Below are 24,576 nucleotides of genomic sequence, written 5' to 3'. Positions count from 1 at the left end.
TTTATCCTCTCTATAGTCTTTGTGTTCTCTCTAGCTATACAGTCTCTGTATTCTCTAGTCTCTGTATCATGTAAAGCCATGATATTCTCTATATAGTATACTGCACGCATACTGTGAAACTTGCACATTGTTGAAGTATTCTTTATTGTTTATATACGAATTTTGCAAATACAAAGGATTTGAGCTAAAAAATAATCTACACAACTATAAACATACGCATAAGTACTTTGTATAGGAACACAAAATATATATTATATATCTAAGAGAATGTGACAGCAGAAGAGGAAGAAAAGAATTCACATAGATCACAGTTAGACAGACAACGAACGAACGAATATATATTATATAAAAATAAGGTCATAGATTGTATTGTGTGTGCTTATATAGTATAATATATAGGACTGCAACTTAATTTACACCAAAAAAATATGCAACATTGACCACTAACAACTATGAGTTTTTCTTCCTCTCGTGCTTGCGCATTTTCATCGAATCTACGTTATATAGTTCGTTTATTTTCTTGGACTTTTATAGGGGAAAAAAAGAAACTCGTACTGTTCTTCATTTTTTTTCCACATCAAATATTGTTATATATATAATTAGAAAGTAGACATCTGTATGCTGTTTATAAAGAAAAGGAAAAATAAAGAGATAAAGACAAGAGAAATGGAGGGAGTGAGCTATGTTTGAGATTGCTTTCTGCATTCAACTAAATTGTACAACAAAGTCAGATTCTTTTTGAAAAATGTTGGTGGCCCTGAAAAGGGCCGTTGTAAGTGAAGTTTCTGTAGTGTTGACTTTACTTGGCAGCTTTCTGTGTCTTCTTTGGCAGAAGTACAGCCTGGATGTTTGGTAAAACACCACCTTGTGCAATGGTTACACCAGAGAGAAGTTTGTTCAATTCTTCGTCGTTTCTGATGGCCAACTGGAGATGACGGGGGATGATTCTGCTCTTCTTGTTGTCACGGGCAGCATTTCCTGCCAACTCCAAAACCTCAGCTGCTAAGTATTCCAAGACAGCGGCAAGGTAGACTGGTGCTCCGGCACCAACTCTCTCGGCGTAGTTTCCTTTCCTCAAAAGTCTGTGGATACGACCTACTGGGAACTGAAGTCCGGCACGGGATGACCTAGACTTTGCCTTTGCTTTTGCTTTTCCTCCTTTTCCTCGTCCTGACATTTTGATTTAATACGTTGTTTGACTTGAACAAGTATAAACAATGATTATCCAGTTAGGTGGTATTTTACTATTTATACCCGCAAAACGGATTGAAAGATGTTTCAGTTCTAAACCAATCAAATCATCGCTTCTTCCAGGTAGTTAGGGTTGAATGTTAGAAGGGTGCTCTCTCCGAAGTTCGCGTTAAGTAAAAACTTTCAATCCGTTTAGCCGAGTATAAATAGAAATTTTTATTAACGGCCATCATTCACTGATTACATTTCAGAGAGTATACATCTTTCAAAATGCCACCAAAAGTTGGAACCAAAGGAGCCAAAAAGGCCGTAACAAAGGCAAAGACTGCCAGACCCGGCGGTGACAAGAAAAGGAGGAGGAAGAGGAGAGAATCCTATGCCATCTACATCTACAAAGTCTTGAGACAGGTTCACCCAGACACTGGAGTATCCTCAAAGGCTATGTCTATCATGAACAGTTTTGTCAACGATATCTTTGAGAGAATCGCTGCAGAAGCTTCCCGTCTCGCTCACTACAACAAGAGATCTACCATCACATCTCGGGAGATCCAGACTGCAGTTCGTCTGCTCTTACCCGGTGAATTGGCCAAGCACGCTGTCAGTGAAGGTACCAAAGCCGTCACAAAGTACACCAGCAGCAAGTAAACAACGAGAAGTTTAACTTCACAAACGGCCCTTTTCAGGGCCACCAATATTTTTCAAAAAGAGTCTTATTATTGTTGTACATAACAAACTTCTAAATGAAGCTGTGTCCCACCCCAAAATGACAAATTTGTTTATATCTGAATTCTGTCTTTTTGTCTTTCTTTCTTTCTTTCTTTCTTTCTTTTTTTCTCTTCTTTATTCTTCATTTTATTAGCCGATTTGAAAAAATATACATACACCAGAATTTAACCTTTTCACGGGTTATACATTTCTTCCCTCTTTTTTTTGGGGGGGGGAGGGGGTCTAGAATCGAACTATACTTGAATATGTATTGAAACATTATATAAAAAAATATCACGAACAGATTAAATTCACACATACGTCGACAGAGAGAAAAAAGGGGGAGGGGGATTGTTTTAGGATATAAAAACAATATAACTAGAGTTTGACAATGGAGAAAAATTCAGCAATATATCTTTTACATAAAAGAATATATATGAAATAAAGAATAATTTTATTTACATTAAAAAAATCAGGAATCATATTGTATCCAAAGTCTTGCTGGTCTTTTTTTAATAGGCTTAAATAAAAAAAGTGAAAAGAAATTAAAAAAAATAAACGAATAAAAGAAAAAGGAAAGTAAAGAAAGTTGGACAGGAGAAAGCTATGGTTTTCATTTTAAGTACAACAAAGGCAGATTCTTTTTGAAATATGTTGGTGGCCCTGAAAAGGGCCGTTGTATTTGTATTTTTCAGCTGGCTGTTTAACCTCCGAATCCGTAAAGGGTACGGCCTTGACGTTTCAGGGCGTAGACAACATCCATGGCGGTGACAGTCTTCCTCTTTGCGTGCTCAGTGTATGTGACAGCATCACGGATGACATTTTCCAAAAAGACTTTCAAGACACCACGTGTTTCTTCGTAGATAAGACCAGAGATACGTTTGACACCACCTCGTCTTGCTAAACGACGGATTGCTGGTTTGGTGATACCTTGGATATTATCACGCAACACCTTCCTGTGACGTTTGGCGCCTCCTTTACCTAGACCTTTTCCTCCTTTACCTCTTCCTGACATGTTGTTTGCTTTTTGAAGTTCGATAAAACGAATGACAACTATATCCAAATTATGCTATATATCTGATGAACGCGGCCCTAAAAGAAATACCACTGAATTTTTGATAGGTTGGACCTGATTGGTTGTTTTCGTCTAAATCCGGGAGGTAACTCTGTAGGAATTCTGTACACTTTCAATCCACTTTTTGACTGAAGCTCTGAAAATATATGAAAATAAAATATTTCAAACTGTATACAAATAAAAATACAAAGATTATAAGAGATGGACCAAATAACTAATGATCTCCATCATCAATTAATACTTCTTATATTTTCCAATGTGAAAGAGATTTATTTCCTTTTACTTAAAATACAAGAACATATCACACTGCATACATAAGCAGGAGTTAACAATGTGCAATTGCAATATAAAAACAATTAGTTTAAAGAAAATCTTTTTATACAGTATTTTTCTTGTTCAAAAGATACAGTTTCAGAGATAGTCCACTCTGCAGACTTAAGAGAGTAAAAGAGTAAAAACTAAACTACAGCATACCAGTCAGTTATTTAAGCATGGACAGATAGATTTGTAAATAAAAACAGGTGTGCATGATAATTTTTCTCAAAATCACCTTTACCAGTTTCAATAAAGATGTCCCGGGAAATTCACATTTCAAACATGTTATTATTACATGTATACAATCAATGCTCATCTTTTAACAACTAATTAGGAATCTTTCTAAATTTAGCAGCTACTTTATACATGTAGTCATAGGTTTTTGAAATGTACACAGTGCAGCCTCACTTTTTAAATACCACAATTGGTACATCATTGAATGAATGAATTATTGCGCCTTGTCTATTTTTCTCCACCAATGGGAAAAAAAGATTCATCCGCACACATGTTCACATCATTTATAAGGCACATAGAGCACCCAAAATAGATGCATTTTAAGCACAAAATAAAGGTATTCAAGAAAAACTTCTTTCTGTAACACACAATTGATGGAGACAAAGTTTTCAATGAGAATTTAAGGTGGACTACTTGGACCCGTACCGAAAATATATTTCAGAAATATAAAATAATTGATTCTTCTCATGTTGTCACAGTAGAATACACAATATGAGTAAAAAATACATAAAAAAAGCATCTAAAAAATAAGTGAGAAAATAAGACCGAGAAAAATGCAATTTAGAGAAAAATATAACCACAGAAATTAGAAAGAAATACATTTTAATAATTCTGTAATTAGAAGATGGATTGTATTGTTCTTGGAGTATGTTTTTTCTTACCTTTTTTTTATTTAAATGTATACATGTATGTTAATTTTTTCAGGAGGGTATACCAGAAAATGTATAACATTCTTGTTTTTTCCGAAGGATTTGGAAGAATTAGATAAATAAAAAATATGTATGTCTCTCTATCTCTATTTATCCTTTTATTTCTCTTCTTTGCATGTTATGAAATAAGTTTCTCTATATTTTTCTTCTATCAATACAGTAACCCGACTTGTCTAATCTTAAGTGAGTGCAAAAAAAAAAGATAATAAGAAAGAAGAATAAAGAGAGATGTGGAGAGAAAGAAGAATAAAGAAAGATGTGGAGAGGGGGTTTCAGCTATATTTGATTTTGATGTACAACATATTCAGACTCTTTTTGGAAAATATTGGTGGCCCTTAAAAGGGCCGTTATTGTATAGAGTAAAGGTCAGTTTAAGCACGTTCTCCACGGATTCTGCGAGCCAACTGGATGTCTTTGGGCATGATGGTGACTCTCTTGGCGTGGATTGCACACAAGTTGGTGTCCTCGAAAAGACCAACGAGGTAAGCTTCACTGGCTTCCTGGAGGGCCATAACGGCAGAGCTCTGGAAACGTAGATCAGTCTTGAAGTCTTGAGCAATTTCACGAACTAATCTCTGGAAGGGGAGTTTCCTGATGAGGAGTTCAGTACTTTTCTGGTATCTTCTGATCTCACGAAGAGCGACTGTTCCTGGCCTGTATCTATGTGGCTTCTTTACTCCACCAGTGGCAGGTGCGCTCTTACGGGCGGCCTTGGTGGCAAGTTGTTTTCTTGGAGCTTTTCCTCCAGTGGATTTACGGGCGGTCTGCTTTGTACGAGCCATTGCGATATGTTCTCTGTGAAAATCTACGATTACACGACAGAATACTTTGAAACTTCAAATGTTAGTGTATTTGTGCTAGCCGCAATGTTTGCAAACACGACACTGATTGGCCTTTCGGGGTAATAAAACTCACGTTGATTGGTTGAAATCTCTGTGTTATGATTGGACTGATCTGGAAGTTACTTTCACAGCTTTCGATCCCTTTTTGGACTGAAGCTATGATTGTTCACCCCAAGCTAACAATTGGCACAATTTGTTTCTATTCTGATAGTGTCAGCGAAAATTTGACATAAGACCAAAAAAAATAATAATCAAGAGTAATGCAGAACTTAATAATAATCTTTATTCAAATAATAAATAATTGTTTAATCAACAGTCTGACACGAAATTAATAATTGACAGGAAATGTAAATTAAAGAGCAAAATAGAAGAAGAAAAAAGAGAAAAAAAACATCATCCATCCATTTTCATCAATAGCCAGTGGTATAGAAATGCAGCCGTTTTCTTAGTTTCTCGTATAGACATGCTTACTATAGTACACAATTGTCACTCGTCTCAGTGTCTTAAAACAAAGAGAACACTTTTTATCCTCTCTATAGTCTTTGTGTTCTCTCTAGCTATACAGTCTCTGTATTCTCTAGTCTCTGTATCATGTAAAGCCATGATATTCTCTATATAGTATACTGCACGCATACTGTGAAACTTGCACATTGTTGAAGTATTCTTTATTGTTTATATACGAATTTTGCAAATACAAAGGATTTGAGCTAAAAAATAATCTACACAACTATAAACATACGCATAAGTACTTTGTATAGGAACACAAAATATATATTATATATCTAAGAGAATGTGACAGCAGAAGAGGAAGAAAAGAATTCACATAGATCACAGTTAGACAGACAACGAACGAACGAATATATATTATATAAAAATAAGGTCATAGATTGTATTGTGTGTGCTTATATAGTATAATATATAGGACTGCAACTTAATTTACACCAAAAAAATATGCAACATTGACCACTAACAACTATGAGTTTTTCTTCCTCTCGTGCTTGCGCATTTTCATCGAATCTACGTTATATAGTTCGTTTATTTTCTTGGACTTTTATAGGGGAAAAAAAGAAACTCGTACTGTTCTTCATTTTTTTTCCACATCAAATATTGTTATATATATAATTAGAAAGTAGACATCTGTATGCTGTTTATAAAGAAAAGGAAAAATAAAGAGATAAAGACAAGAGAAATGGAGGGAGTGAGCTATGTTTGAGATTGCTTTCTGCATTCAACTAAATTGTACAACAAAGTCAGATTCTTTTTGAAAAATGTTGGTGGCCCTGAAAAGGGCCGTTGTAAGTGAAGTTTCTGTAGTGTTGACTTTACTTGGCAGCTTTCTGTGTCTTCTTTGGCAGAAGTACAGCCTGGATGTTTGGTAAAACACCACCTTGTGCAATGGTTACACCAGAGAGAAGTTTGTTCAATTCTTCGTCGTTTCTGATGGCCAACTGGAGATGACGGGGGATGATTCTGCTCTTCTTGTTGTCACGGGCAGCATTTCCTGCCAACTCCAAAACCTCAGCTGCTAAGTATTCCAAGACAGCGGCAAGGTAGACTGGTGCTCCGGCACCAACTCTCTCGGCGTAGTTTCCTTTCCTCAAAAGTCTGTGGATACGACCTACTGGGAACTGAAGTCCGGCACGGGATGACCTAGACTTTGCCTTTGCTTTTGCTTTTCCTCCTTTTCCTCGTCCTGACATTTTGATTTAATACGTTGTTTGACTTGAACAAGTATAAACAATGATTATCCAGTTAGGTGGTATTTTACTATTTATACCCGCAAAACGGATTGAAAGATGTTTCAGTTCTAAACCAATCAAATCATCGCTTCTTCCAGGTAGTTAGGGTTGAATGTTAGAAGGGTGCTCTCTCCGAAGTTCGCGTTAAGTAAAAACTTTCAATCCGTTTAGCCGAGTATAAATAGAAATTTTTATTAACGGCCATCATTCACTGATTACATTTCAGAGAGTATACATCTTTCAAAATGCCACCAAAAGTTGGAACCAAAGGAGCCAAAAAGGCCGTAACAAAGGCAAAGACTGCCAGACCCGGCGGTGACAAGAAAAGGAGGAGGAAGAGGAGAGAATCCTATGCCATCTACATCTACAAAGTCTTGAGACAGGTTCACCCAGACACTGGAGTATCCTCAAAGGCTATGTCTATCATGAACAGTTTTGTCAACGATATCTTTGAGAGAATCGCTGCAGAAGCTTCCCGTCTCGCTCACTACAACAAGAGATCTACCATCACATCTCGGGAGATCCAGACTGCAGTTCGTCTGCTCTTACCCGGTGAATTGGCCAAGCACGCTGTCAGTGAAGGTACCAAAGCCGTCACAAAGTACACCAGCAGCAAGTAAACAACGAGAAGTTTAACTTCACAAACGGCCCTTTTCAGGGCCACCAATATTTTTCAAAAAGAGTCTTATTATTGTTGTACATAACAAACTTCTAAATGAAGCTGTGTCCCACCCCAAAATGACAAATTTGTTTATATCTGAATTCTGTCTTTTTGTCTTTCTTTCTTTCTTTCTTTCTTTCTTTTTTTCTCTTCTTTATTCTTCATTTTATTAGCCGATTTGAAAAAATATACATACACCAGAATTTAACCTTTTCACGGGTTATACATTTCTTCCCTCTTTTTTTTGGGGGGGGGAGGGGGTCTAGAATCGAACTATACTTGAATATGTATTGAAACATTATATAAAAAAATATCACGAACAGATTAAATTCACACATACGTCGACAGAGAGAAAAAAGGGGGAGGGGGATTGTTTTAGGATATAAAAACAATATAACTAGAGTTTGACAATGGAGAAAAATTCAGCAATATATCTTTTACATAAAAGAATATATATGAAATAAAGAATAATTTTATTTACATTAAAAAAATCAGGAATCATATTGTATCCAAAGTCTTGCTGGTCTTTTTTTAATAGGCTTAAATAAAAAAAGTGAAAAGAAATTAAAAAAAATAAACGAATAAAAGAAAAAGGAAAGTAAAGAAAGTTGGACAGGAGAAAGCTATGGTTTTCATTTTAAGTACAACAAAGGCAGATTCTTTTTGAAATATGTTGGTGGCCCTGAAAAGGGCCGTTGTATTTGTATTTTTCAGCTGGCTGTTTAACCTCCGAATCCGTAAAGGGTACGGCCTTGACGTTTCAGGGCGTAGACAACATCCATGGCGGTGACAGTCTTCCTCTTTGCGTGCTCAGTGTATGTGACAGCATCACGGATGACATTTTCCAAAAAGACTTTCAAGACACCACGTGTTTCTTCGTAGATAAGACCAGAGATACGTTTGACACCACCTCGTCTTGCTAAACGACGGATTGCTGGTTTGGTGATACCTTGGATATTATCACGCAACACCTTCCTGTGACGTTTGGCGCCTCCTTTACCTAGACCTTTTCCTCCTTTACCTCTTCCTGACATGTTGTTTGCTTTTTGAAGTTCGATAAAACGAATGACAACTATATCCAAATTATGCTATATATCTGATGAACGCGGCCCTAAAAGAAATACCACTGAATTTTTGATAGGTTGGACCTGATTGGTTGTTTTCGTCTAAATCCGGGAGGTAACTCTGTAGGAATTCTGTACACTTTCAATCCACTTTTTGACTGAAGCTCTGAAAATATATGAAAATAAAATATTTCAAACTGTATACAAATAAAAATACAAAGATTATAAGAGATGGACCAAATAACTAATGATCTCCATCATCAATTAATACTTCTTATATTTTCCAATGTGAAAGAGATTTATTTCCTTTTACTTAAAATACAAGAACATATCACACTGCATACATAAGCAGGAGTTAACAATGTGCAATTGCAATATAAAAACAATTAGTTTAAAGAAAATCTTTTTATACAGTATTTTTCTTGTTCAAAAGATACAGTTTCAGAGATAGTCCACTCTGCAGACTTAAGAGAGTAAAAGAGTAAAAACTAAACTACAGCATACCAGTCAGTTATTTAAGCATGGACAGATAGATTTGTAAATAAAAACAGGTGTGCATGATAATTTTTCTCAAAATCACCTTTACCAGTTTCAATAAAGATGTCCCGGGAAATTCACATTTCAAACATGTTATTATTACATGTATACAATCAATGCTCATCTTTTAACAACTAATTAGGAATCTTTCTAAATTTAGCAGCTACTTTATACATGTAGTCATAGGTTTTTGAAATGTACACAGTGCAGCCTCACTTTTTAAATACCACAATTGGTACATCATTGAATGAATGAATTATTGCGCCTTGTCTATTTTTCTCCACCAATGGGAAAAAAAGATTCATCCGCACACATGTTCACATCATTTATAAGGCACATAGAGCACCCAAAATAGATGCATTTTAAGCACAAAATAAAGGTATTCAAGAAAAACTTCTTTCTGTAACACACAATTGATGGAGACAAAGTTTTCAATGAGAATTTAAGGTGGACTACTTGGACCCGTACCGAAAATATATTTCAGAAATATAAAATAATTGATTCTTCTCATGTTGTCACAGTAGAATACACAATATGAGTAAAAAATACATAAAAAAAGCATCTAAAAAATAAGTGAGAAAATAAGACCGAGAAAAATGCAATTTAGAGAAAAATATAACCACAGAAATTAGAAAGAAATACATTTTAATAATTCTGTAATTAGAAGATGGATTGTATTGTTCTTGGAGTATGTTTTTTCTTACCTTTTTTTTATTTAAATGTATACATGTATGTTAATTTTTTCAGGAGGGTATACCAGAAAATGTATAACATTCTTGTTTTTTCCGAAGGATTTGGAAGAATTAGATAAATAAAAAATATGTATGTCTCTCTATCTCTATTTATCCTTTTATTTCTCTTCTTTGCATGTTATGAAATAAGTTTCTCTATATTTTTCTTCTATCAATACAGTAACCCGACTTGTCTAATCTTAAGTGAGTGCAAAAAAAAAAGATAATAAGAAAGAAGAATAAAGAGAGATGTGGAGAGAAAGAAGAATAAAGAAAGATGTGGAGAGGGGGTTTCAGCTATATTTGATTTTGATGTACAACATATTCAGACTCTTTTTGGAAAATATTGGTGGCCCTTAAAAGGGCCGTTATTGTATAGAGTAAAGGTCAGTTTAAGCACGTTCTCCACGGATTCTGCGAGCCAACTGGATGTCTTTGGGCATGATGGTGACTCTCTTGGCGTGGATTGCACACAAGTTGGTGTCCTCGAAAAGACCAACGAGGTAAGCTTCACTGGCTTCCTGGAGGGCCATAACGGCAGAGCTCTGGAAACGTAGATCAGTCTTGAAGTCTTGAGCAATTTCACGAACTAATCTCTGGAAGGGGAGTTTCCTGATGAGGAGTTCAGTACTTTTCTGGTATCTTCTGATCTCACGAAGAGCGACTGTTCCTGGCCTGTATCTATGTGGCTTCTTTACTCCACCAGTGGCAGGTGCGCTCTTACGGGCGGCCTTGGTGGCAAGTTGTTTTCTTGGAGCTTTTCCTCCAGTGGATTTACGGGCGGTCTGCTTTGTACGAGCCATTGCGATATGTTCTCTGTGAAAATCTACGATTACACGACAGAATACTTTGAAACTTCAAATGTTAGTGTATTTGTGCTAGCCGCAATGTTTGCAAACACGACACTGATTGGCCTTTCGGGGTAATAAAACTCACGTTGATTGGTTGAAATCTCTGTGTTATGATTGGACTGATCTGGAAGTTACTTTCACAGCTTTCGATCCCTTTTTGGACTGAAGCTATGATTGTTCACCCCAAGCTAACAATTGGCACAATTTGTTTCTATTCTGATAGTGTCAGCGAAAATTTGACATAAGACCAAAAAAAATAATAATCAAGAGTAATGCAGAACTTAATAATAATCTTTATTCAAATAATAAATAATTGTTTAATCAACAGTCTGACACGAAATTAATAATTGACAGGAAATGTAAATTAAAGAGCAAAATAGAAGAAGAAAAAAGAGAAAAAAAACATCATCCATCCATTTTCATCAATAGCCAGTGGTATAGAAATGCAGCCGTTTTCTTAGTTTCTCGTATAGACATGCTTACTATAGTACACAATTGTCACTCGTCTCAGTGTCTTAAAACAAAGAGAACACTTTTTATCCTCTCTATAGTCTTTGTGTTCTCTCTAGCTATACAGTCTCTGTATTCTCTAGTCTCTGTATCATGTAAAGCCATGATATTCTCTATATAGTATACTGCACGCATACTGTGAAACTTGCACATTGTTGAAGTATTCTTTATTGTTTATATACGAATTTTGCAAATACAAAGGATTTGAGCTAAAAAATAATCTACACAACTATAAACATACGCATAAGTACTTTGTATAGGAACACAAAATATATATTATATATCTAAGAGAATGTGACAGCAGAAGAGGAAGAAAAGAATTCACATAGATCACAGTTAGACAGACAACGAACGAACGAATATATATTATATAAAAATAAGGTCATAGATTGTATTGTGTGTGCTTATATAGTATAATATATAGGACTGCAACTTAATTTACACCAAAAAAATATGCAACATTGACCACTAACAACTATGAGTTTTTCTTCCTCTCGTGCTTGCGCATTTTCATCGAATCTACGTTATATAGTTCGTTTATTTTCTTGGACTTTTATAGGGGAAAAAAAGAAACTCGTACTGTTCTTCATTTTTTTTCCACATCAAATATTGTTATATATATAATTAGAAAGTAGACATCTGTATGCTGTTTATAAAGAAAAGGAAAAATAAAGAGATAAAGACAAGAGAAATGGAGGGAGTGAGCTATGTTTGAGATTGCTTTCTGCATTCAACTAAATTGTACAACAAAGTCAGATTCTTTTTGAAAAATGTTGGTGGCCCTGAAAAGGGCCGTTGTAAGTGAAGTTTCTGTAGTGTTGACTTTACTTGGCAGCTTTCTGTGTCTTCTTTGGCAGAAGTACAGCCTGGATGTTTGGTAAAACACCACCTTGTGCAATGGTTACACCAGAGAGAAGTTTGTTCAATTCTTCGTCGTTTCTGATGGCCAACTGGAGATGACGGGGGATGATTCTGCTCTTCTTGTTGTCACGGGCAGCATTTCCTGCCAACTCCAAAACCTCAGCTGCTAAGTATTCCAAGACAGCGGCAAGGTAGACTGGTGCTCCGGCACCAACTCTCTCGGCGTAGTTTCCTTTCCTCAAAAGTCTGTGGATACGACCTACTGGGAACTGAAGTCCGGCACGGGATGACCTAGACTTTGCCTTTGCTTTTGCTTTTCCTCCTTTTCCTCGTCCTGACATTTTGATTTAATACGTTGTTTGACTTGAACAAGTATAAACAATGATTATCCAGTTAGGTGGTATTTTACTATTTATACCCGCAAAACGGATTGAAAGATGTTTCAGTTCTAAACCAATCAAATCATCGCTTCTTCCAGGTAGTTAGGGTTGAATGTTAGAAGGGTGCTCTCTCCGAAGTTCGCGTTAAGTAAAAACTTTCAATCCGTTTAGCCGAGTATAAATAGAAATTTTTATTAACGGCCATCATTCACTGATTACATTTCAGAGAGTACACATCTTTCAAAATGCCACCAAAAGTTGGAACCAAAGGAGCCAAAAAGGCCGTAACAAAGGCAAAGACTGCCAGACCCGGCGGTGACAAGAAAAGGAGGAGGAAGAGGAGAGAATCCTATGCCATCTACATCTACAAAGTCTTGAGACAGGTTCACCCAGACACTGGAGTATCCTCAAAGGCTATGTCTATCATGAACAGTTTTGTCAACGATATCTTTGAGAGAATCGCTGCAGAAGCTTCCCGTCTCGCTCACTACAACAAGAGATCTACCATCACATCTCGGGAGATCCAGACTGCAGTTCGTCTGCTCTTACCCGGTGAATTGGCCAAGCACGCTGTCAGTGAAGGTACCAAAGCCGTCACAAAGTACACCAGCAGCAAGTAAACAACGAGAAGTTTAACTTCACAAACGGCCCTTTTCAGGGCCACCAATATTTTTCAAAAAGAGTCTTATTATTGTTGTACATAACAAACTTCTAAATGAAGCTGTGTCCCACCCCAAAATGACAAATTTGTTTATATCTGAATTCTGTCTTTTTGTCTTTCTTTCTTTCTTTCTTTCTTTCTTTTTTTCTCTTCTTTATTCTTCATTTTATTAGCCGATTTGAAAAAATATACATACACCAGAATTTAACCTTTTCACGGGTTATACATTTCTTCCCTCTTTTTTTTGGGGGGGGGAGGGGGTCTAGAATCGAACTATACTTGAATATGTATTGAAACATTATATAAAAAAATATCACGAACAGATTAAATTCACACATACGTCGACAGAGAGAAAAAAGGGGGAGGGGGATTGTTTTAGGATATAAAAACAATATAACTAGAGTTTGACAATGGAGAAAAATTCAGCAATATATCTTTTACATAAAAGAATATATATGAAATAAAGAATAATTTTATTTACATTAAAAAAATCAGGAATCATATTGTATCCAAAGTCTTGCTGGTCTTTTTTTAATAGGCTTAAATAAAAAAAGTGAAAAGAAATTAAAAAAAATAAACGAATAAAAGAAAAAGGAAAGTAAAGAAAGTTGGACAGGAGAAAGCTATGGTTTTCATTTTAAGTACAACAAAGGCAGATTCTTTTTGAAATATGTTGGTGGCCCTGAAAAGGGCCGTTGTATTTGTATTTTTCAGCTGGCTGTTTAACCTCCGAATCCGTAAAGGGTACGGCCTTGACGTTTCAGGGCGTAGACAACATCCATGGCGGTGACAGTCTTCCTCTTTGCGTGCTCAGTGTATGTGACAGCATCACGGATGACATTTTCCAAAAAGACTTTCAAGACACCACGTGTTTCTTCGTAGATAAGACCAGAGATACGTTTGACACCACCTCGTCTTGCTAAACGACGGATTGCTGGTTTGGTGATACCTTGGATATTATCACGCAACACCTTCCTGTGACGTTTGGCGCCTCCTTTACCTAGACCTTTTCCTCCTTTACCTCTTCCTGACATGTTGTTTGCTTTTTGAAGTTCGATAAAACGAATGACAACTATATCCAAATTATGCTATATATCTGATGAACGCGGCCCTAAAAGAAATACCACTGAATTTTTGATAGGTTGGACCTGATTGGTTGTTTTCGTCTAAATCCGGGAGGTAACTCTGTAGGAATTCTGTACACTTTCAATCCACTTTTTGACTGAAGCTCTGAAAATATATGAAAATAAAATATTTCAAACTGTATACAAATAAAAATACAAAGATTATAAGAGATGGACCAAATAACTAATGATCTCCATCATCAATTAATACTTCTTATATTTTCCAATGTGAAAGAGATTTATTTCCTTTTACTTAAAATACAAGAACATATCACACTGCATACATAAGCAGGAGTTAACAATGTGCAATTGCAATATAAAAACAATTAGTTTAAAGAAAATCTTTTTATACAGTATTTTTCTTGTTCAAAAGATACAGTTTCAGAGATAGTCCACTCTGCAGACTTAAGAGAGTAAAAGAGTAAAAACTAAACTACAGCATACCAGTCAGTTATTTAAGCATGGACAGATAGATTTGTAAATAAAAACAGGTGTGCATGATAATTTTTCTCAAAATCACCTTTACCAGTTTCAATAAAGATGTCCCGGGAAATTCACATTTCAAACATGTTATTATTACATGTATACAATCAATGCTCATCTTTTAACAACTAATTAGGAATCTTTCTAAATTTAGCAGCTACTTTATACATGTAGTCATAGGTTTTTGAAATGTACACAGTGCAGCCTCACTTTTTAAATACCACAATTGGTACATCATTGAATGAATGAATTATTGCGCCTTGTCTATTTTTCTCCACCAATGGGAAAAAAAGATTCATCCGCACACATGTTCACATCATTTATAAGGCACATAGAGCACCCAAAATAGATGCATTTTAAGCACAAAATAAAGGTATTCAAGAAAAACTTCTTTCTGTAACACACAATTGATGGAGACAAAGTTTTCAATGAGAATTTAAGGTGGACTACTTGGACCCGTACCGAAAATATATTTCAGAAATATAAAATAATTGATTCTTCTCATGTTGTCACAGTAGAATACACAATATGAGTAAAAAATACATAAAAAAAGCATCTAAAAAATAAGTGAGAAAATAAGACCGAGAAAAATGCAATTTAGAGAAAAATATAACCACAGAAATTAGAAAGAAATACATTTTAATAATTCTGTAATTAGAAGATGGATTGTATTGTTCTTGGAGTATGTTTTTTCTTACCTTTTTTTTATTTAAATGTATACATGTATGTTAATTTTTTCAGGAGGGTATACCAGAAAATGTATAACATTCTTGTTTTTTCCGAAGGATTTGGAAGAATTAGATAAATAAAAAATATGTATGTCTCTCTATCTCTATTTATCCTTTTATTTCTCTTCTTTGCATGTTATGAAATAAGTTTCTCTATATTTTTCTTCTATCAATACAGTAACCCGACTTGTCTAATCTTAAGTGAGTGCAAAAAAAAAAGATAATAAGAAAGAAGAATAAAGAGAGATGTGGAGAGAAAGAAGAATAAAGAAAGATGTGGAGAGGGGGTTTCAGCTATATTTGATTTTGATGTACAACATATTCAGACTCTTTTTGGAAAATATTGGTGGCCCTTAAAAGGGCCGTTATTGTATAGAGTAAAGGTCAGTTTAAGCACGTTCTCCACGGATTCTGCGAGCCAACTGGATGTCTTTGGGCATGATGGTGACTCTCTTGGCGTGGATTGCACACAAGTTGGTGTCCTCGAAAAGACCAACGAGGTAAGCTTCACTGGCTTCCTGGAGGGCCATAACGGCAGAGCTCTGGAAACGTAGATCAGTCTTGAAGTCTTGAGCAATTTCACGAACTAATCTCTGGAAGGGGAGTTTCCTGATGAGGAGTTCAGTACTTTTCTGGTATCTTCTGATCTCACGAAGAGCGACTGTTCCTGGCCTGTATCTATGTGGCTTCTTTACTCCACCAGTGGCAGGTGCGCTCTTACGGGCGGCCTTGGTGGCAAGTTGTTTTCTTGGAGCTTTTCCTCCAGTGGATTTACGGGCGGTCTGCTTTGTACGAGCCATTGCGATATGTTCTCTGTGAAAATCTACGATTACACGACAGAATACTTTGAAACTTCAAATGTTAGTGTATTTGTGCTAGCCGCAATGTTTGCAAACACGACACTGATTGGCCTTTCGGGGTAATAAAACTCACGTTGATTGGTTGAAATCTCTGTGTTATGATTGGACTGATCTGGAAGTTACTTTCACAGCTTTCGATCCCTTTTTGGACTGAAGCTATGATTGTTCACCCCAAGCTAACAATTGGCACAATTTGTTTCTATTCTGATAGTGTCAGCGAAAATTTGACATAAGACCAAAAAAAATAATAATCAAGAGTAATGCAGAACTTAATAATAATCTTTATTCAAATAATAAATAATTGTTTAATCAACAGTCTGACACGAAATTAATAATTGACAGGAAATGTAAATTAAAGAGCAAAATAGAAGAAGAAAAAAGAGAAAAAAAACATCATCCATCCATTTTCATCAATAGCCAGTGGTATAGAAATGCAGCCGTTTTCTTAGTTTCTCGTATAGACATGCTTACTATAGTACACAATTGTCACTCGTCTCAGTGTCTTAAAACAAAGAGAACACTTTTTATCCTCTCTATAGTCTTTGTGTTCTCTCTAGCTATACAGTCTCTGTATTCTCTAGTCTCTGTATCATGTAAAGCCATGATATTCTCTATATAGTATACTGCACGCATACTGTGAAACTTGCACATTGTTGAAGTATTCTTTATTGTTTATATACGAATTTTGCAAATACAAAGGATTTGAGCTAAAAAATAATCTACACAACTATAAACATACGCATAAGTACTTTGTATAGGAACACAAAATATATATTATATATCTAAGAGAATGTGACAGCAGAAGAGGAAGAAAAGAATTCACATAGATCACAGTTAGACAGACAACGAACGAACGAATATATATTATATAAAAATAAGGTCATAGATTGTATTGTGTGTGCTTATATAGTATAATATATAGGACTGCAACTTAATTTACACCAAAAAAATATGCAACATTGACCACTAACAACTATGAGTTTTTCTTCCTCTCGTGCTTGCGCATTTTCATCGAATCTACGTTATATAGTTCGTTTATTTTCTTGGACTTTTATAGGGGAAAAAAAGAAACTCGTACTGTTCTTCATTTTTTTTCCACATCAAATATTGTTATATATATAATTAGAAAGTAGACATCTGTATGCTGTTTATAAAGAAAAGGAAAAATAAAGAGATAAAGACAAGAGAAATGGAGGGAGTGAGCTATGTTTGAGATTGCTTTCTGCATTCAACTAAATTGTACAACAAAGTCAGATTCTTTTTGAAAAATGTTGGTGGCCCTGAAAAGGGCCGTTGTAAGTGAAGTTTCTGTAGTGTTGACTTTACTTGGCAGCTTTCTGTGTCTTCTTTGGCAGAAGTACAGCCTGGATGTTTGGTAAAACACCACCTTGTGCAATGGTTACACCAGAGAGAAGTTTGTTCAATTCTTCGTCGTTTCTGATGGCCAACTGGAGATGACGGGGGATGATTCTGCTCTTCTTGTTGTCACGGGCAGCATTTCCTGCCAACTCCAAAACCTCAGCTGCTAAGTATTCCAAGACAGCGGCAAGGTAGACTGGTGCTCCGGCACCAACTCTCTCGGCGTAGTTTCCTTTCCTCAAAAGTCTGTGGATACGACCTACTGGGAACTGAAGTCCGGCACGGGATGACCTAGACTTTGCCTTTGCTTTTGCTTTTCCTCCTTTTCCTCGTCCTGACATTTTGATTTAATACGTTGTTTGACTTGAACAAGTATAAACAATGATTATCCAGTTAGGTGGTATTTTACTATTTATACCCGCAAAACGGATTGAAAGATGTTTCAGTTCTAAACCAATCAAATCATCGCTTCTTCCAGGTAGTTAGGGTTGAATGTTAGAAGGGTGCTCTCTCCGAAGTTCGCGTTAAGTAAAAACTTTCAATCCGTTTAGCCGAGTATAAATAGAAATTTTTATTAACGGCCATCATTCACTGATTACATTTCAGAGAGTATACATCTTTCAAAATGCCACCAAAAGTTGGAACCAAAGGAGCCAAAAAGGCCGTAACAAAGGCAAAGACTGCCAGACCCGGCGGTGACAAGAAAAGGAGGAGGAAGAGGAGAGAATCCTATGCCATCTACATCTACAAAGTCTTGAGACAGGTTCACCCAGACACTGGAGTATCCTCAAAGGCTATGTCTATCATGAACAGTTTTGTCAACGATATCTTTGAGAGAATCGCTGCAGAAGCTTCCCGTCTCGCTCACTACAACAAGAGATCTACCATCACATCTCGGGAGATCCAGACTGCAGTTCGTCTGCTCTTACCCGGTGAATTGGCCAAGCACGCTGTCAGTGAAGGTACCAAAGCCGTCACAAAGTACACCAGCAGCAAGTAAACAACGAGAAGTTTAACTTCACAAACGGCCCTTTTCAGGGCCACCAATATTTTTCAAAAAGAGTCTTATTATTGTTGTACATAACAAACTTCTAAATGAAGCTGTGTCCCACCCCAAAATGACAAATTTGTTTATATCTGAATTCTGTCTTTTTGTCTTTCTTTCTTTCTTTCTTTCTTTCTTTTTTTCTCTTCTTTATTCTTCATTTTATTAGCCGATTTGAAAAAATATACATACACCAGAATTTAACCTTTTCACGGGTTATACATTTCTTCCCTCTTTTTTTTGGGGGGGGGAGGGGGTCTAGAATCGAACTATACTTGAATATGTATTGAAACATTATATAAAAAAATATCACGAACAGATTAAATTCACACATACGTCGACAGAGAGAAAAAAGGGGGAGGGGGATTGTTTTAGGATATAAAAACAATATAACTAGAGTTTGACAATGGAGAAAAATTCAGCAATATATCTTTTACATAAAAGAATATATATGAAATAAAGAATAATTTTATTTACATTAAAAAAATCAGGAATCATATTGTATCCAAAGTCTTGCTGGTCTTTTTTTAATAGGCTTAAATAAAAAAAGTGAAAAGAAATTAAAAAAAATAAACGAATAAAAGAAAAAGGAAAGTAAAGAAAGTTGGACAGGAGAAAGCTATGGTTTTCATTTTAAGTACAACAAAGGCAGATTCTTTTTGAAATATGTTGGTGGCCCTGAAAAGGGCCGTTGTATTTGTATTTTTCAGCTGGCTGTTTAACCTCCGAATCCGTAAAGGGTACGGCCTTGACGTTTCAGGGCGTAGACAACATCCATGGCGGTGACAGTCTTCCTCTTTGCGTGCTCAGTGTATGTGACAGCATCACGGATGACATTTTCCAAAAAGACTTTCAAGACACCACGTGTTTCTTCGTAGATAAGACCAGAGATACGTTTGACACCACCTCGTCTTGCTAAACGACGGATTGCTGGTTTGGTGATACCTTGGATATTATCACGCAACACCTTCCTGTGACGTTTGGCGCCTCCTTTACCTAGACCTTTTCCTCCTTTACCTCTTCCTGACATGTTGTTTGCTTTTTGAAGTTCGATAAAACGAATGACAACTATATCCAAATTATGCTATATATCTGATGAACGCGGCCCTAAAAGAAATACCACTGAATTTTTGATAGGTTGGACCTGATTGGTTGTTTTCGTCTAAATCCGGGAGGTAACTCTGTAGGAATTCTGTACACTTTCAATCCACTTTTTGACTGAAGCTCTGAAAATATATGAAAATAAAATATTTCAAACTGTATACAAATAAAAATACAAAGATTATAAGAGATGGACCAAATAACTAATGATCTCCATCATCAATTAATACTTCTTATATTTTCCAATGTGAAAGAGATTTATTTCCTTTTACTTAAAATACAAGAACATATCACACTGCATACATAAGCAGGAGTTAACAATGTGCAATTGCAATATAAAAACAATTAGTTTAAAGAAAATCTTTTTATACAGTATTTTTCTTGTTCAAAAGATACAGTTTCAGAGATAGTCCACTCTGCAGACTTAAGAGAGTAAAAGAGTAAAAACTAAACTACAGCATACCAGTCAGTTATTTAAGCATGGACAGATAGATTTGTAAATAAAAACAGGTGTGCATGATAATTTTTCTCAAAATCACCTTTACCAGTTTCAATAAAGATGTCCCGGGAAATTCACATTTCAAACATGTTATTATTACATGTATACAATCAATGCTCATCTTTTAACAACTAATTAGGAATCTTTCTAAATTTAGCAGCTACTTTATACATGTAGTCATAGGTTTTTGAAATGTACACAGTGCAGCCTCACTTTTTAAATACCACAATTGGTACATCATTGAATGAATGAATTATTGCGCCTTGTCTATTTTTCTCCACCAATGGGAAAAAAAGATTCATCCGCACACATGTTCACATCATTTATAAGGCACATAGAGCACCCAAAATAGATGCATTTTAAGCACAAAATAAAGGTATTCAAGAAAAACTTCTTTCTGTAACACACAATTGATGGAGACAAAGTTTTCAATGAGAATTTAAGGTGGACTACTTGGACCCGTACCGAAAATATATTTCAGAAATATAAAATAATTGATTCTTCTCATGTTGTCACAGTAGAATACACAATATGAGTAAAAAATACATAAAAAAAGCATCTAAAAAATAAGTGAGAAAATAAGACCGAGAAAAATGCAATTTAGAGAAAAATATAACCACAGAAATTAGAAAGAAATACATTTTAATAATTCTGTAATTAGAAGATGGATTGTATTGTTCTTGGAGTATGTTTTTTCTTACCTTTTTTTTATTTAAATGTATACATGTATGTTAATTTTTTCAGGAGGGTATACCAGAAAATGTATAACATTCTTGTTTTTTCCGAAGGATTTGGAAGAATTAGATAAATAAAAAATATGTATGTCTCTCTATCTCTATTTATCCTTTTATTTCTCTTCTTTGCATGTTATGAAATAAGTTTCTCTATATTTTTCTTCTATCAATACAGTAACCCGACTTGTCTAATCTTAAGTGAGTGCAAAAAAAAAAGATAATAAGAAAGAAGAATAAAGAGAGATGTGGAGAGAAAGAAGAATAAAGAAAGATGTGGAGAGGGGGTTTCAGCTATATTTGATTTTGATGTACAACATATTCAGACTCTTTTTGGAAAATATTGGTGGCCCTTAAAAGGGCCGTTATTGTATAGAGTAAAGGTCAGTTTAAGCACGTTCTCCACGGATTCTGCGAGCCAACTGGATGTCTTTGGGCATGATGGTGACTCTCTTGGCGTGGATTGCACACAAGTTGGTGTCCTCGAAAAGACCAACGAGGTAAGCTTCACTGGCTTCCTGGAGGGCCATAACGGCAGAGCTCTGGAAACGTAGATCAGTCTTGAAGTCTTGAGCAATTTCACGAACTAATCTCTGGAAGGGGAGTTTCCTGATGAGGAGTTCAGTACTTTTCTGGTATCTTCTGATCTCACGAAGAGCGACTGTTCCTGGCCTGTATCTATGTGGCTTCTTTACTCCACCAGTGGCAGGTGCGCTCTTACGGGCGGCCTTGGTGGCAAGTTGTTTTCTTGGAGCTTTTCCTCCAGTGGATTTACGGGCGGTCTGCTTTGTACGAGCCATTGCGATATGTTCTCTGTGAAAATCTACGATTACACGACAGAATACTTTGAAACTTCAAATGTTAGTGTATTTGTGCTAGCCGCAATGTTTGCAAACACGACACTGATTGGCCTTTCGGGGTAATAAAACTCACGTTGATTGGTTGAAATCTCTGTGTTATGATTGGACTGATCTGGAAGTTACTTTCACAGCTTTCGATCCCTTTTTGGACTGAAGCTATGATTGTTCACCCCAAGCTAACAATTGGCACAATTTGTTTCTATTCTGATAGTGTCAGCGAAAATTTGACATAAGACCAAAAAAAATAATAATCAAGAGTAATGCAGAACTTAATAATAATCTTTATTCAAATAATAAATAATTGTTTAATCAACAGTCTGACACGAAATTAATAATTGACAGGAAATGTAAATTAAAGAGCAAAATAGAAGAAGAAAAAAGAGAAAAAAAACATCATCCATCCATTTTCATCAATAGCCAGTGGTATAGAAATGCAGCCGTTTTCTTAGTTTCTCGTATAGACATGCTTACTATAGTACACAATTGTCACTCGTCTCAGTGTCTTAAAACAAAGAGAACACTTTTTATCCTCTCTATAGTCTTTGTGTTCTCTCTAGCTATACAGTCTCTGTATTCTCTAGTCTCTGTATCATGTAAAGCCATGATATTCTCTATATAGTATACTGCACGCATACTGTGAAACTTGCACATTGTTGAAGTATTCTTTATTGTTTATATACGAATTTTGCAAATACAAAGGATTTGAGCTAAAAAATAATCTACACAACTATAAACATACGCATAAGTACTTTGTATAGGAACACAAAATATATATTATATATCTAAGAGAATGTGACAGCAGAAGAGGAAGAAAAGAATTCACATAGATCACAGTTAGACAGACAACGAACGAACGAATATATATTATATAAAAATAAGGTCATAGATTGTATTGTGTGTGCTTATATAGTATAATATATAGGACTGCAACTTAATTTACACCAAAAAAATATGCAACATTGACCACTAACAACTATGAGTTTTTCTTCCTCTCGTGCTTGCGCATTTTCATCGAATCTACGTTATATAGTTCGTTTATTTTCTTGGACTTTTATAGGGGAAAAAAAGAAACTCGTACTGTTCTTCATTTTTTTTCCACATCAAATATTGTTATATATATAATTAGAAAGTAGACATCTGTATGCTGTTTATAAAGAAAAGGAAAAATAAAGAGATAAAGACAAGAGAAATGGAGGGAGTGAGCTATGTTTGAGATTGCTTTCTGCATTCAACTAAATTGTACAACAAAGTCAGATTCTTTTTGAAAAATGTTGGTGGCCCTGAAAAGGGCCGTTGTAAGTGAAGTTTCTGTAGTGTTGACTTTACTTGGCAGCTTTCTGTGTCTTCTTTGGCAGAAGTACAGCCTGGATGTTTGGTAAAACACCACCTTGTGCAATGGTTACACCAGAGAGAAGTTTGTTCAATTCTTCGTCGTTTCTGATGGCCAACTGGAGATGACGGGGGATGATTCTGCTCTTCTTGTTGTCACGGGCAGCATTTCCTGCCAACTCCAAAACCTCAGCTGCTAAGTATTCCAAGACAGCGGCAAGGTAGACTGGTGCTCCGGCACCAACTCTCTCGGCGTAGTTTCCTTTCCTCAAAAGTCTGTGGATACGACCTACTGGGAACTGAAGTCCGGCACGGGATGACCTAGACTTTGCCTTTGCTTTTGCTTTTCCTCCTTTTCCTCGTCCTGACATTTTGATTTAATACGTTGTTTGACTTGAACAAGTATAAACAATGATTATCCAGTTAGGTGGTATTTTACTATTTATACCCGCAAAACGGATTGAAAGATGTTTCAGTTCTAAACCAATCAAATCATCGCTTCTTCCAGGTAGTTAGGGTTGAATGTTAGAAGGGTGCTCTCTCCGAAGTTCGCGTTAAGTAAAAACTTTCAATCCGTTTAGCCGAGTATAAATAGAAATTTTTATTAACGGCCATCATTCACTGATTACATTTCAGAGAGTATACATCTTTCAAAATGCCACCAAAAGTTGGAACCAAAGGAGCCAAAAAGGCCGTAACAAAGGCAAAGACTGCCAGACCCGGCGGTGACAAGAAAAGGAGGAGGAAGAGGAGAGAATCCTATGCCATCTACATCTACAAAGTCTTGAGACAGGTTCACCCAGACACTGGAGTATCCTCAAAGGCTATGTCTATCATGAACAGTTTTGTCAACGATATCTTTGAGAGAATCGCTGCAGAAGCTTCCCGTCTCGCTCACTACAACAAGAGATCTACCATCACATCTCGGGAGATCCAGACTGCAGTTCGTCTGCTCTTACCCGGTGAATTGGCCAAGCACGCTGTCAGTGAAGGTACCAAAGCCGTCACAAAGTACACCAGCAGCAAGTAAACAACGAGAAGTTTAACTTCACAAACGGCCCTTTTCAGGGCCACCAATATTTTTCAAAAAGAGTCTTATTATTGTTGTACATAACAAACTTCTAAATGAAGCTGTGTCCCACCCCAAAATGACAAATTTGTTTATATCTGAATTCTGTCTTTTTGTCTTTCTTTCTTTCTTTCTTTCTTTCTTTTTTTCTCTTCTTTATTCTTCATTTTATTAGCCGATTTGAAAAAATATACATACACCAGAATTTAACCTTTTCACGGGTTATACATTTCTTCCCTCTTTTTTTTGGGGGGGGGAGGGGGTCTAGAATCGAACTATACTTGAATATGTATTGAAACATTATATAAAAAAATATCACGA

At 35.9% G+C, this 24,576-nt stretch overlaps 14 protein-coding genes across 14 annotated transcripts; 5 read left to right on the top strand and 9 right to left on the bottom strand.

Moving 5' to 3' along the window:
- Positions 1-624: 624 nt before the first annotated feature.
- Positions 625-1,177, bottom strand: LOC134685445 (histone H2A). The gene has a single exon (XM_063545200.1). The coding sequence runs from the start codon at positions 1,175-1,177 to the stop codon at positions 800-802; it is 378 nt and encodes a 125-aa protein (XP_063401270.1). The 3' UTR covers positions 625-799.
- Positions 1,178-1,446: 269 nt separating this feature from the next.
- On the top strand, positions 1,447-2,040 carry LOC134685450 (histone H2B-like). The gene has a single exon (XM_063545206.1). The coding sequence runs from the start codon at positions 1,462-1,464 to the stop codon at positions 1,834-1,836; it is 375 nt and encodes a 124-aa protein (XP_063401276.1). The 5' UTR covers positions 1,447-1,461; the 3' UTR covers positions 1,837-2,040.
- A 510-nt stretch (positions 2,041-2,550) lies between these two features.
- LOC134684441 (uncharacterized) lies at positions 2,551-8,709 on the bottom strand. The gene is made up of 5 exons (XM_063543724.1): positions 8,197-8,709; positions 7,361-7,381; positions 6,399-6,765; positions 4,610-5,064; positions 2,551-2,949 (listed from the first exon to the last, which is right to left on the bottom strand). Exons 1-5 carry the CDS (start codon positions 8,504-8,506, stop codon positions 2,600-2,602), a joined length of 1,503 nt encoding a protein of 500 aa, XP_063399794.1. The 5' UTR covers positions 8,507-8,709; the 3' UTR covers positions 2,551-2,599.
- LOC134685446 (histone H2A) lies at positions 6,220-6,772 on the bottom strand. The gene has a single exon (XM_063545201.1). The coding sequence runs from the start codon at positions 6,770-6,772 to the stop codon at positions 6,395-6,397; it is 378 nt and encodes a 125-aa protein (XP_063401271.1). The 3' UTR covers positions 6,220-6,394.
- LOC134685453 (histone H2B-like) lies at positions 7,041-7,635 on the top strand. Its single transcript, XM_063545210.1, has one exon. The coding sequence runs from the start codon at positions 7,057-7,059 to the stop codon at positions 7,429-7,431; it is 375 nt and encodes a 124-aa protein (XP_063401280.1). The 5' UTR covers positions 7,041-7,056; the 3' UTR covers positions 7,432-7,635.
- Positions 8,710-10,067: 1,358 nt separating the features above from the next.
- Positions 10,068-10,607, bottom strand: LOC134685442 (histone H3). The gene has a single exon (XM_063545197.1). It carries the CDS (start codon positions 10,605-10,607, stop codon positions 10,197-10,199), a length of 411 nt encoding a protein of 136 aa, XP_063401267.1. The 3' UTR covers positions 10,068-10,196.
- Positions 10,608-11,814: 1,207 nt separating this feature from the next.
- Positions 11,815-12,367, bottom strand: LOC134685432 (histone H2A). The gene has a single exon (XM_063545185.1). It carries the CDS (start codon positions 12,365-12,367, stop codon positions 11,990-11,992), a length of 378 nt encoding a protein of 125 aa, XP_063401255.1. The 3' UTR covers positions 11,815-11,989.
- A 279-nt stretch (positions 12,368-12,646) lies between these two features.
- Positions 12,647-13,234, top strand: LOC134683757 (histone H2B-like). The gene has a single exon (XM_063543072.1). The coding sequence runs from the start codon at positions 12,652-12,654 to the stop codon at positions 13,024-13,026; it is 375 nt and encodes a 124-aa protein (XP_063399142.1). The 5' UTR covers positions 12,647-12,651; the 3' UTR covers positions 13,027-13,234.
- A 506-nt stretch (positions 13,235-13,740) lies between these two features.
- LOC134684440 (uncharacterized) lies at positions 13,741-19,899 on the bottom strand. The gene is made up of 5 exons (XM_063543723.1): positions 19,387-19,899; positions 18,551-18,571; positions 17,589-17,955; positions 15,800-16,254; positions 13,741-14,139 (listed from the first exon to the last, which is right to left on the bottom strand). The coding sequence occupies exons 1-5, from the start codon at positions 19,694-19,696 to the stop codon at positions 13,790-13,792; spliced, it is 1,503 nt and encodes a 500-aa protein (XP_063399793.1). The 5' UTR covers positions 19,697-19,899; the 3' UTR covers positions 13,741-13,789.
- Positions 17,410-17,962, bottom strand: LOC134685430 (histone H2A). The gene has a single exon (XM_063545184.1). The coding sequence runs from the start codon at positions 17,960-17,962 to the stop codon at positions 17,585-17,587; it is 378 nt and encodes a 125-aa protein (XP_063401254.1). The 3' UTR covers positions 17,410-17,584.
- On the top strand, positions 18,232-18,825 carry LOC134685439 (histone H2B-like). Its single transcript, XM_063545193.1, has one exon. It carries the CDS (start codon positions 18,247-18,249, stop codon positions 18,619-18,621), a length of 375 nt encoding a protein of 124 aa, XP_063401263.1. The 5' UTR covers positions 18,232-18,246; the 3' UTR covers positions 18,622-18,825.
- A 1,358-nt stretch (positions 19,900-21,257) lies between the features above and the next one.
- LOC134685429 (histone H3) lies at positions 21,258-21,797 on the bottom strand. Its single transcript, XM_063545183.1, has one exon. It carries the CDS (start codon positions 21,795-21,797, stop codon positions 21,387-21,389), a length of 411 nt encoding a protein of 136 aa, XP_063401253.1. The 3' UTR covers positions 21,258-21,386.
- Positions 21,798-23,004: 1,207 nt separating this feature from the next.
- LOC134685435 (histone H2A) lies at positions 23,005-23,557 on the bottom strand. Its single transcript, XM_063545189.1, has one exon. The coding sequence runs from the start codon at positions 23,555-23,557 to the stop codon at positions 23,180-23,182; it is 378 nt and encodes a 125-aa protein (XP_063401259.1). The 3' UTR covers positions 23,005-23,179.
- A 268-nt stretch (positions 23,558-23,825) lies between these two features.
- Positions 23,826-24,448, top strand: LOC134685438 (histone H2B-like). The gene has a single exon (XM_063545192.1). The coding sequence runs from the start codon at positions 23,842-23,844 to the stop codon at positions 24,214-24,216; it is 375 nt and encodes a 124-aa protein (XP_063401262.1). The 5' UTR covers positions 23,826-23,841; the 3' UTR covers positions 24,217-24,448.
- The last annotated feature ends 128 nt before the right edge of the window (positions 24,449-24,576 follow it).

Source organism: Mytilus trossulus, chromosome 9, assembly GCF_036588685.1.
Source record: "Mytilus trossulus isolate FHL-02 chromosome 9, PNRI_Mtr1.1.1.hap1, whole genome shotgun sequence".
NCBI classification, from domain to species: domain Eukaryota; kingdom Metazoa; phylum Mollusca; class Bivalvia; order Mytilida; family Mytilidae; genus Mytilus; species Mytilus trossulus.
Note: the sequence above shows the minus strand (reverse complement) of the source record. Positions and strands in the feature narration are given on the sequence as shown.